Consider the following 12750-nt stretch of genomic DNA (forward strand, 5'->3'; position numbering starts at 1 on the left):
TTCACCTCATCCAGTCCAATTAGCTGTCACTGGATGTTGCACGTCAGCACCTCTATTCTACTGAAGCTCCCTTGCTTGCTCCCATTTTTTATTCAAAACTCTGATTTTCCAACTGATCTTTCCATCAACATTTCCCTTGCTGAAATATTGGCAAAATGTCCTAGAAGAACTAAAATTATGCCTACTCAGTATCAATAGCTCTGTACTTTGCTTGTTGGTGTTTTTGCTTTCATTGCTTGTTTCACTGATAAAGCTTTCTCAATTTTTTTCCTTTTGTAGATTTTAAAGTTTGGAAAGAAACATATCTAAACAAACCTCTTTCATAAGATGTGCTTAAGATCTTCATCATAAGTACTTCTTGACTTACTGATATGCTTCAAACCATAGAGCCATCCACTGTGTCTCAAGATAGGTTGCTCTGATGCTTAATACTAAAGGCTAGGTTTTTCTTCAATCCTTGCTCTACACTTCTTTAGATGTGTAACGTCTCAGCTCTGAGTTGAGCCTAAGTCTTCTGCAAGACATTCAGGTGAATGGCAGAGCAACTTGCTTAATGAGTAATAAAATTTAATATTGGAAAAGGGAAGTGGCCATCTTTTAACCCTTGGTCTCCCGGATAAAATAAAGTTGTATCAGTAGAGAATATTGCATTAGAAACTCTTACAGTTCCCTAGATGTGGGAAGGAGAGATGAACAGCTCGGCACTGTGGTGGAGTTTACATTGGCCATAATTTAAACTCCAAATGGTAATTGGAGCCAGCTGGATGCCAAGCTGCAAAGTGCCGTGGAGTTTTTGTTGAATGCTGGGGAGTACTCTGAGCCTTTTTTCAGAGACATTTCAAAGGGAAGAAGATCTTGAGAATGCTTGTCTGGTAGGACAACTCCAAGGTGAGTCCTGGGAGAATGAGAAATACCAAGTCCTTACTGGAATGCAGCCATCCAAAACCAAAAAAATACTTCTACTGTGTAAAGTAGATACCAAACGCTCTTTCATTACATTCCTATATGCCTTCAGTTCTGTCTTTGTAGATGAGTTTGTCAGGAATTCTGAATAAAGGAATGGGCTCATCAGCTGTTTGTGTGAACAGTGAGGGGTGGAAGTGAAGGGACCTCTGAATGAGAGCATTGATACGAAGAATGTTTCACAGCCACATCTGATGTGGCTTCTTGCAAGTCTTCCGTTAGGCTGGCGTTTTGCATCATTGCTGAAGCCTTCATAGGATAGATCAAGAAATACACTGTGAAATTTAAAAGTATTGCACAAAGGTTCTTATCCTTCTGCTGCTCTTTAGGACTGGCAGTGGCTCCATTACCTTGGCTTACTTTAGAGCAATATGCTTTTTTGTGTCCATTCAGCTTTTAGGCTGGCCTGAGATATATTAGGGGTGGTCAGCTCAGGGTTTTGGGAGCAGAACAGTGACTTGGAGCTCCTTTTCCCCAAAAGATGTCACTGATCTTGACCGGAGTTTTCAAGGTCATGCAATGCAGGTTAGCTATCACCTTCGCACAAAAAGGACTACGAAGATGGGAATGTATGAGAAGCTGCTAAAATACAAGGTGTGGTAGTGGAATAACTGCTCCTTTCACTTCCCTGCCATTGTTGGACCATTGTCTCCAAAGCTGTGAGGTGATTTCACCCTTCAGCTGCTACAAGAAAGAGGAAAAGCAATGTTTTTACATATTTCTTTATCTGGACCATGGCATGGGTTAAGCCACTCTGGGGTGTTTTTGGTGGATTTTTTTTTCAGGGTTCCTTTTTTTTGTTCTAACAGATTTAGTGGATTAAAATACAAGTTAATCTGTAATGTCTTTCTTTATATAGCTATGTCCTAGGCACATCCAGGAGTTTCTGCTTACAACTGAAAGCAGTTTGCAGCTTTTACAAGTACTTGCCCTTTCCTGCAAAGTGGTACAGTAGAAGAGTGAGCTGGATATTTCTCTGCCTTGCATGTGGGTCCTTTAATATTTGTTTTCTTCCTGAATGTCACTTTTCAGTCGCATATGATGCAGAGAGTCCAGTTCCTCTCTTAGGTTCTGCCTGTAAAGTTGATGATCAGTGATAGTAAGTGTAAATATGCAGGTCTGACCCAGGAGCATGAAGAGACATGAACATGAACGATCCTGGTTTTGTCAATTTGCTTCTTTAAGTAGGGAGCTGCACTTTTACATTGTCAGTGTTCTCACAGATACAATGGCATAGATTTACTAGGGGTCTGCGGCAGGAAGCACTGATGCTTTGCAGCAAACATGCTGGGGAAGTTTGTACGATGCATACAGAAATCCTGTAGAAGATATGAGATTGCACTAAGTTGATGATTCTGTGATATAAAGGGTTAACAGCTGACTGGTGAGTGTGGACTCCGCATCAGAGAGTAGAGGGGACATAGCTGAAATATTCAGCAAGCTTGTTTTTAGTCGAAACATAAACAAAGCTGCTTTCTTGGGAAGTGCCTTTCAGATATACTTGTTTCTAGCCTGGGAAGAGTTGTACAGAGTTTGCGTTCTTTCTGCAGATTACGTGCCTGGCTGCCAGTAGCTTTTCCCTCCTAGTTTAGTATTTTACACCTGTGAAAATTGGGTATGAAAAGAAATGCTGCATCTGCGAGCGTGACAGCAGTCCTTCCCTCAAGCACCGTTCAGTACTCTAAAGGTAACAGCAACAGTCCAAGGCCTGAAATAGGGAAGAATCAAGTCTTGATCCATTTCTTCAAGCAAGTGCTGTTATTGGTGGAAGGAGAGGACTTTGCTCTGTAAATGGTTTATATTAACTCTTATGCACATAGCTGAGATCGCTTTAGAGTGGGAGGAGACTTTAAGCTATTTCAGAAGGAGTGCCACCACCCTTCTTCCTGCCCCCAGGATCTCGGTAACAGGAGTCCAGTGACTCCCCTCTGTCGTCTGGTATGAGGGGAGCAGGCATAGAGGCACGAAACCAAGCAAGCATGTGAAGTTAGCTTGTGATCATAATTCCTGTGCCTGCAGGGAATGCATTAACCTCTCCCATACAACAGCAGGGTCATCTCAATATGCAGTGTAATTAGGAAGCATCTGCAGGTTCATGTGCGAAGATGAGATGTCCGTGGCACTTAGGATATTTTGTCCTACAGATGCTGCTCTGGGTAGATTAATCTTTTAGCCTAGTGAAAGTTGTGTTTCTGGGATGGCTCTAGTAGTGTCTGGACGTACAACATTAGTTTGACCAACCCACCTTCAGCTTTTTCTCAGATAATAGTTAAGACAATGTAATATTACTTTGTTGTATATTGAGATTATTGCTCAAAGCTTAACATCAGTCTTTATAATACTTGGGTAGACAGTCTTTGTAATGCTTGTGTAAACAAGCACCACTGATTTCAGTAGGCGTATGTCCTAAATCATGGGTTTATGCAGCCAGCTTTTTCTGACTGTTTGCACCAGTATGAGAACAACTGACATATATCTGATCTGTTAGATAGATACAGATTCAGATTTCTCTAGCTCTTCCACCCCACACACTTTTCTGCAGTATTTCCTTAAAGTTCACTTTTTCGTCTGGCATGGATGTAGTTAAAGTAATGGGTATAGTGAAAAGACAGTGTCTCAGTTTTCTAACGTTTCCCTCATCCAGTTAAATGTTTGCTCTGTACAGTATGTGTGCTATGTGAAGAATTCAGATGGTTTTCAGTCAGGGCACTGATTCGCAGATTTTCTTATCTCAGGCATTTCTTTTAAGTACCTTGCACCCTCCTCGTTCAAATCATAGCAGAGCCAGGATCTGCCATGAATTGAAGGGAAAAGATTTATTTAGACTTCTTTCAGTGGCCCTCACAGAAATAGTGAGAACCTTCCTTCTTCTTACATTAGAAAGATTTCCTTATGGAAAAGATGCATTAACATGATCTTAACTTTTTGTAGGACTGAAATTGTTCTGTAAGTTTCTTGTGTATTTTTTCTCCCTCAATCTTTTGAAGTGTATCTACTCAAGGGGCAGTAATTAGAGATCGTTTCATCTGTGATCATCTTACTGTGTTCCAGTCCTGCAAGTGTTGAGGTCAATGAAATATTCAGGTGTATGAAGCTATTCAGATGTGCAGTCATTTGCAGTAATCTTAGTGCATGGCCTTTTCCGTGATAGAGGATAGTGCGATTAGACCTGGTCTTATGTGTATAGGTGTTGGATTGCTTTAGACTGTACCAGAATAATTAAATGTAGTCCTCATTAGAGCTTGACTGGTTATTAAAATGTATGTGTAAAGAAAAAGATTAAACTGTTCTTGTATAGAACTCTTCAGTAATACTATATGCATTATTCCTCATCCAAAGGCATCCATTTTAACTATAACTCATAGTATTTATGTCCAGTATAACTGTTTAACATAGTTCAGACTTGAATCAATTTAGAAACAATTACTCTGACACTATTTGCAAGGTATGAGAAGAGACAAGTTTACAGTTGCTTTACTTTCTTGTCTGTGTAGTGTGAACAAATTCACACCTGAAATCTGTAGCTGTACTATTAACTAAACCCTGTGCTGCTCTGTGCTACTCAACGGCATTTCAACCCCAGTTCTGTCCTCGTGAGTTTTTTCCTCGTGAACAGAAGAGAGAGAAGACTGGCTCCCTCATCTTCATTCCCAGCCATCAGGTTTTTATACAAGGTGATAACATAACTCTGAGCCTCTGGGCTGAACAGTACCAGCTCTCGCAGCCCCTGCTCCTATGAAAGATGCTCCAGTCCCAGCAATGCTCCATACATCTTTGTGGCCTCACGCAGGACTAGCTTAAGCAAGAACATGCCTCTCTTGTACTGGGGAGCCTAGAAATGGGCACAGAGCTCCAGATGCAGCTGAGACACACGAGTCAAGATACTTGTCTTCATTGCGAGTCTGCAGGGTGGGGTGCTGGGCATTTAACATCAGCCAGCACAAATTTTAGAAACACATAGAGTCTTTTATACAAAACAGTAACAAAGAAGTAGTCACATTAAAATAGCTGATTGGTTACTTGTACGAAAGTTCATCTGCGCATGTCCTAATTTTAGTTTAGCTCATTATATTGAGGTGAACTGATATTTACATTTAAGGTATCCTCCTGGGGGTGTGCTTTTTAGTATTATAATTACCTAACACAATTAGAGGTATTACCTTCATCCTATCTGCTACCACTAAGTTTCTGTTTTACTTGACTTCCTGCTGCAGCTTCTGCCTGAACAATGGCTAGCCCTGAGGCAGGTATTTGCAGACCTTTGTTTTAGGGGCTTTCTATTCTTCAAGGTTTGAAGACTGGTCATCATGGTTGTTTTAACCTTTCAACATCAAAGGTGGACTTGGTGCAGCTGATCACAAGCCTCTGGGCCCAGCCATTCAGCCAGTTTTCCGTCCACCTCACTGTCCACTTACCTAACCCATGCTTTTGTCAGCTTATTTGAGGATGTTATGGGAGACCAGATAAAATCCTTACTAAAGTCAAGATAAGCAACACCCACTGCACTTCCCTTAGCCACTGAGCTCGCCACTTCACTGAAGAAGGCTGCTAGGATGGATAAGCGTGATTTCCCCTTCATAAATCCATGCTGACAACTGTCAATCATCATCTTTTCCGTTGTTTGTTTGGAAATGGTTTCCAGGGTTAGTTGCTCTATTACCTTCCCAGAGCCTGAGGTTAGGCTAGCCAAGCTTGCAGTTCCAGGGCATCATTTTTCATGTCCTCCTTGAAGATAGGAGTTACACTTGCTCCCTTCCAGTCTTCAGGAATCTCTCCCAGTCATTGTGACCTTTTAAAGATTATCGAGAGTTGCCTTGCAGTGCTATCAGCCACCTCCCTCACCTCTTGTGGGTGCAGCCTCTCAGGCCCCAATGGACTTAGATACGTCCAGTTTGTTTAACTGCTCCTTTGCTTGGTCCTCCTCCACCAAAGGTAAGTCTTCCTTGATCCAGATTTTTCCTGTGGTCTCAGGGGCTTGAGATTCCCAACAGCTGGTCTTACTGGTAAAGACTGAGGTGAAGAAGGTTTGAGCACCTCAGCATTTTCCCTGTCATTTTCCACCAGGTTCCCTGCTGCATTCAGTCATGGGCTGAATGGGCAGGTTCAATTAATACTCTGGTTTTCTATCACTTTGGTGTTTAAGTGCACACTGAGGGTGTGTATAGTCACACAGGACAATTGACTAGACATATCCGATTAACACTGTGGACTGTGGAATGCAAAACTTGGAACAGACAGGTCTCTTCTCATTTTTAGGGCTAGAGAATGTACCCTTGAGAACTGATCAAACAGTTTGAGTGGTGCAATTCTGTAATCTTTATTCCCTCTGCCATTTGTCCTGCTGGATGTTTTCAGCAATCAACATAAAGTTGTGAAATAAAATGTTCCTGCTCAAACAAATAAAAACTCTTCTTTATAGTCCTATTAAGAGAAAAACAGATTGTTTTATAAACACTTCTTTAAGGACAAGGTCCATAAAAATGTGAGTTGTGTTTTAACTTGCCTTTTACTTTGTTTCCTTTGCTGCAGAATCTCGGAGTTACACGGAAGCCATTAACCACTCTGTGGTGATGTCTGACAGCACTGTGGGCACTAACCCTGCTTTGCTGAGGGCCAGCATGCAGACAGATCCCTCCTTTCAGCACTGTTTCGTGTCTTCATGTACTGTTTCAAGTAACAGTTCTATCCCAGGGGGAGAAAGGTAGGAAAAAGATTCTTTTACCTTATTGTTTAGTTCTCATAGTTTCCAGCCAAGACGTTATGCTTGCATCTTCATTGCAGAGCATTTGTCCAAGGACTTTGAGCTTGGTTGTGACATTTAATGATGATGTTGTCCACCAGCTGGAATTTACCACATACACAGATGTTATTTATAAGTCAGGGACACAATTAGCTTTGAAGACAATAAGAATACAAAAATAGGAATTTAAGCTCAGTTACTTTATTATGTGCTAGCACTAGCTCATACATATTTTCCTGTGTGCTTAACCAGCTTCTCTAATGCTTTACTGAAAAGCATTTAATGAAATTTCACATTGGAATAAGTTGTATATTAGAGAGAGGGAGCACTCTTCTCACTGCAGTACATGCATTTTTAGTCAGTAAAATGTCAGAGGATTTGTTTTTTTGTTGTGAATAGCTGACTCCCTTTCAGCTGCTCAGCAGGCTGAGAGATTATTATTTTGTATTTGTGTTGTGGTCAACATGTAGGGTTCTGAACCAGAGCTTGAATACTATAAAATTTAAAATAGTCCTTGTCCCAAGAAGTTTACAGTGTAAGGTGAGAAAGAGCAGGAAAAACAGCAAAGAAACAAGGAGTCCCAGGTTACTGTTATAAGGTTCAGAAGAACATGACAATGAATGGTCAGCCATTAGCTGTGCCCTAATATTTACTTAATAGATGATGTGTTACATTACAGCTGATTAGGTTTCCTTCTCTATCACTCTGCAACAACATTCCTTTGTGGCTAATTATCCTATTCTTGTTCTTGGATAATTAGTGCCTTTTCCACAGTAACTATTTGGAATGCTGTTGGTTGGTATGTTAGACTCTTAGTGAGGGCTGCAAATATGTTGATAGCTATTTATCTTTTATCTTCCCATCTAATTGATTTCATTTTCAATCAGTACTTGGACTGTGAAAGAATTTTTTTGTTTTGTGATTATGAATGTGAATCATAAGACTGAACAAAATATGTTAGTGTTTTCTGAGGAGGAGGCAATGTAACATTTCATTATAAGTGGATATGAATTAAAAGCTTATCAGGCAATGCAGTCCTTATCAAGTTTACATTCCTACTTCAAACTTTATCTAAAAAATTTTGTTCCCTTCGTTCTAAATATTTTTTTTTCTGTAATTTTTCATTTCATCTTGCAGATAGCTACAGCTGTAGGGTTTTTTTTCTTGCATTGATGCCTTCTTCCATTTGCTTCCCTTCCACTTTCTTACAGCCTTTCTACTTTGGTCTGTTCAAATCTGCTGGTATCCATTTTCGCAGTTCCTTTTTAATTAAAAACCTTTTTTTATACATCTTATGTCACCTCTTTTCCCTTTGCATCTCACAATGAGTTTGTTCTCTCTACATTTGATATTGCTGATAATGTTTTCTAGCTAGTCTAAGGGCATTTCACTTTCAGAAGCAAGGAGACAATTCAAACTTATATCAGATGGTTTCATCAGAAGCTTAGTATGTCTTGTTTAGAACGATATTTCTTATTCTTCACTTGAGCAGGTGGAATTGCGACCCAGTAGAAAAACCTATTGTTTACTGTTGAAATATATAAATCAAAATTATTGCATCATCACATAAATTAATCTCTGGACCTGCCTCCCTTCCGTTTTTTAATATAAATTATATTAAAAGGGACCTGGTCTAAGAGCTGGGTTTGTGAACTGTGTTCTTATCATAGTTACTCATTTATTGTGTGATGGTGCATGACTACCTCCGTAGCCCTTCTTTTTTTTTTTTTTTTTTTAATTAATGAGCATAAGAGACTGCATGTAAGAACTGCTGTGGAAGTGTCAGTTTTCTTCCATAAACCTCTGCCTTTGGTGGCATAAGAAATTTTTGCCTCCTACTGCTCTTTTCCAGGTAGCACTTCAGCTCACCATGGAGAGATCTCCAGGACCACTGTATGTGAAGCAATGCTGTGAACAATGTCACTGAATTGATTTATGTTATAAGTAACCCTCTGTTACTTTTACTGTGATTAATTTGATGGCCTGGTTTACAGTGCAAACTCAGAAACTGTCCCATCAGCATGGCTAGGTGGAGGGTGAGATGAGGCAGAAAATAATGACTTACATGAAGAAATGAGTGATCAGGGTGAGGCTGGAATCACTTGATCTGGATGTATCTCTAGGTCTCTAGCATGTTGTGAAAGATCACCCTCAAATATTTCCTGGGTGAGGTGATTTATTGCTTTCAATGATTGCTGCAGTGTGGGTTGTACAGTGGCATCTAAAGGGAATGATTTGGCTGTTGTTTTATATTTGTGTTCAATTTTTGGCTTTTTTTGACAGCTCTTCTGCAACAGAACGTCCTTGGCTTGAAAGCAGCTCTAAAGCTTCCCCGTCGCTCCAGCTTACAATGGGAAACAGCAGGCCGCCAGGAGGTTACCTTGTGCCCTCTGAATTTTCAAATGCCATGCAAGATGTCTCTCTCTTGTCTCATTTCCAAACTCCAGGACTGCAAGTTGTCACCCTGAGCAGCCTGGAGAACTCACCAGCAGAGCCACAGCAAGAACCTGCTGTCAGCAGCAGTGCCCGGGCCTATATGAGCTACAGCGGGGGCAACAGGGGCAGTAGCTCCCCCCGAGACGAGAAACAAGCTACTTTCATAGCCAATACTAGCACCTCTCCTAAAACCATGAGCTCATCAGTGGCAAGTGCCGAGGACAATGGCTTTTTGACACAAAACTTTCTTACAGTGGCCTCTGGACACAACAGCCAGAACAGTGCGGTTCAGCAGCACCATGGAGGGAACCTACATGCTCAGCCACCTCTTCCAGAGAAAAAGAGGTCTTCTGAAGGAGACCGTTCCTTTGCCTCCGTGTCACCTTCTTCAAGTGGCTTCTCTAGCCCCCACAGCGGAAGCACAATCAGCATCCCCTTCCCAAATGTCCTCCCAGATTTCTCAAAAATGTTAAGCACTTCACCAGTGCCAGGTAGGTTCTGCATCAGAGAAATGCAAAATACGTTAGATTTTATGTAAGTTTATAAAAAGCATTTAGGGGGCTTTAAAAGATGGGAAAAAAAAAAACAACAAAAGGCAATGAAAATGGTATAGAGGACTTGAATGTTTGTGGTAAGTGGCACCAGTTCACTGCCTTTGGATATATTATTCAGAGAACAAGGCTGCAGAATTCTGGGCTTCCCTAGATGTCAGCCAAGGGCAGCCTACCTTTTGAACTGCCAGACCACAAGTGAGTGGTGTGGAGTCCAATTTCTTTTAATAAGGGCTGGCTTCTCTCTGGATCTTTCTAGACTTGTGTCAAGCATAGTTAAAAATGTAGATGTGTATTCACTGGACCCCACTGAGAAGCTTTGTATTTAATACAGCTTTATAAATATATGAGTTTTTCGTATTTTATGGGTTTCGCAAAATGAATCTTCAAGAATGCTTTCAGTATTATATTTGTTGGTTCTAAAACAGTTCAGAGTTTCTCTAAATTGTCCTTCTAATCATGAGTTTTTTGAATAATTAAGATGATTGGAAGTTGGAAAGAAAAGTAAAAAATGCTTTTATATTTAAAAAATTTCTTGACAATTTTTTTTCTGTTTTATTTCACAGAAAACACAACTGATAAACATGTGACTGTAAAATTTGTCCAGGACACATCCAGGTTCTGGTATAAGCCAGATATTTCAAGAGAACAAGGTATATCAACTGACACATATTCTGGCATATCTATTCATAGAAAGGCTAGCTGCTGAATTCTCTTTTAAGTTTTTTGATGCATACCTGATATCTAAAAGAAATACAAGAGGAAATAGAAAACCTAGAAGGGCAGCAAACAACCTCACTTAATTTCTTTTGTCCAAAAGGTGAATTTGAGAGTGGAGGGCAGTCAAGTAGTCCTTAAAAAATACTCAGTTAATCAGACAAATCATGAGCCTAACTAAACTAACTGCAAAGTACTTTAAATCTGCGTGTGATAGCTGCTGCAAATGTACTTTACTGAAAAGCTCCAGGTTTTGGAATGGCAGATATGCGTGATGCAATACCAAACAACTGTGTGCTCTCAGAAACCTTTTAAGTACAAGTTTCCCTACACAGGTAATAGGTTGAAAGATGCGAAATATCAGAGAATAATTCATTAGGTAGAAGTCATCATAAAAGCATTCTCATCTACCAGACGTTCTGTAGCCTGAATTTCATTATCAGCTGCAAGTGACATACGTTATTTCTTAAAGGTTACGAAATAACACTCCCATGGAACAACATCTTTATGATGTACAATGCAGATATAGTACATCTATATGTAGATGTATTATTGAATGAGATGGAGAAAGCTTCTGTTATGTATGTGAAAATGTATACATACAAACTTATATCTTGTCCCTACAACAATACGTTAATAGAACATTGCTTTGAAAATGCAATTGGTCTGATGGTTCTTGTGTCCATGTTATAATATTTAGCTATACTGGTTGTATTTGATGAGTTATGGCAGGATTTTAAACTGGAATTCTTAAAACGTGGTTGTCAAAAAGGAAAAATGAAGAATTGGTTTTGCATTAGGGAGGAAGTCCACACTAAAACAAAATAGCCTTCAGCTATTGGCAAATGATGAATTGCTATGTCTGTCTAATTCATAGTTTCTCAAATGGTGAGGATGCCTCTTATAGTCGAGTGGTAAATATGAGCCCAGGGGAATAAAGATCACAGAAAACAGATCATTAATTGCTCTTCGGATGATGTTTTACTAGTCCTTTCAATCCAATCCCCTTCCCCTTGTCTGCTCCCCACCCATAATGAGAACTGAGTCTTTAAACATGCAAGAAAAATTTCCTGACTTGATGCGAGTCCCGTGAGGCGAGCAGATCATAAAGGAAGTTTTAACCTAGCTGCTTGAACAAATGAAAATAAAATCTTCCCAACCTTTTAGTATGCTTCTTTTCACACTACCAAGTAAAATTCCTTTTAAAAAGTATTTTAAGATACTGTTGCTGAGGAAGGGGAGCACTTGGTCTTTTTTCCTGTCCTTAATGGACTGTTCCTGTGACAAATGATTACTGTCCTTCTGTGGACTTAAAAGTGTTATGTGAGTACTGCCGAATTGCAGGGGTTTATGTATTCATCCTCTTCCTCTCAACACGTGACAGGTTATTGTGAAAACAGTTTTCTTCTTCACCCTCTGACAGGTGAATAGAACAGAATATATGTGCATTTGCTTTGCTCACTTAAACAGGAGAGGCAATCATGTATGCATTTTCCCAATTTTCAATTACTACTCTTTTTTTCATGGAAAAAAAGTGTCTCTGTGTGTGTGTTTATGATGTAATCATTGTTCAGGCTTTGCAAAATGAGGCTTCATGCCCCATGTTCTGTGTATGTCAACAGTTAAGGACTCCAAGGTCAAATTTGGACTTTTTCCAGGGTTTCTTTGCAGGCTAGCTGAGCATTAGAAATTCTGGAAACAAACACAAGTATTTGCAAAAAGTTTAAGGTGGGGAAAAAAAGTGAAGTACTAAGATTTTATTAAGATTAAATTAAGGGTAATCCTTCGATGAACTTTTTTTCAAAGTGAGTTTAAGATTTTGGGCTACTAGATTTCAAAGTCTGCAGCAGACTCATGCGAAGCAAGAGCAGTTTCCCTGCACATGGTTCCTCCTAGGGAGGACTTTATATCACACTTCAGCAGAGATCGCAGAATATAAATGTAAAATATTTCAGTGCTTGGATGGTCAAAGAACAAATATTCACTTACATCTCTTCCCTTGCTTTAAAACTAGCAGGGGAGTGAGACTGATTTGCAGGGACAGAATCTTGGTGGTGGATGAAAATGATCTGCTCTGCCTGTTGAAACTGCTTAGGAGAAGAAAAACAGTGCTGTCTAGTCAGCCTGGGAATTACAGAGAGCTGTGCTCTCTGCCATGCTTCTAAAAAGTCAACAAAATGTAAGCAGGAATCATCTTGCTCTTGCACTAGTTGTAGGAATCCTGGTCAGACTTGCACGTCCTTCTCAGTTTAAAAGTGAATAGGGATCTGTACTTAAGGCTTCTTTTGAAAGAAGTATCTTTGAGATTTGCGTGAGAAGTTTTCACTCAGATCCCCCAAATAT

General features: G+C 39.9%; 1 protein-coding gene across 9 annotated transcripts in view; it reads left to right on the forward strand.

The window, feature by feature from the left end:
• Positions 1-12750, forward strand: part of TNS3 (tensin 3) — a 232147-nt gene that overhangs the window by 195934 nt on the left and 23463 nt on the right. For all 9 annotated transcript variants that reach the window (XM_064443795.1, XM_064443797.1, XM_064443793.1 and 6 more), the window contains 3 exons: positions 6493-6664; positions 8987-9630; positions 10257-10343. In XM_064443795.1, coding sequence (XP_064299865.1) covers positions 6493-6664; positions 8987-9630; positions 10257-10343 — 903 coding nt within the window. The remainder of the gene's footprint in view (positions 1-6492; positions 6665-8986; positions 9631-10256; positions 10344-12750) is intronic.

Source organism: Phalacrocorax carbo, chromosome 2, assembly GCF_963921805.1.
Source record: "Phalacrocorax carbo chromosome 2, bPhaCar2.1, whole genome shotgun sequence".
NCBI lineage: Eukaryota > Metazoa > Chordata > Aves > Suliformes > Phalacrocoracidae > Phalacrocorax > Phalacrocorax carbo.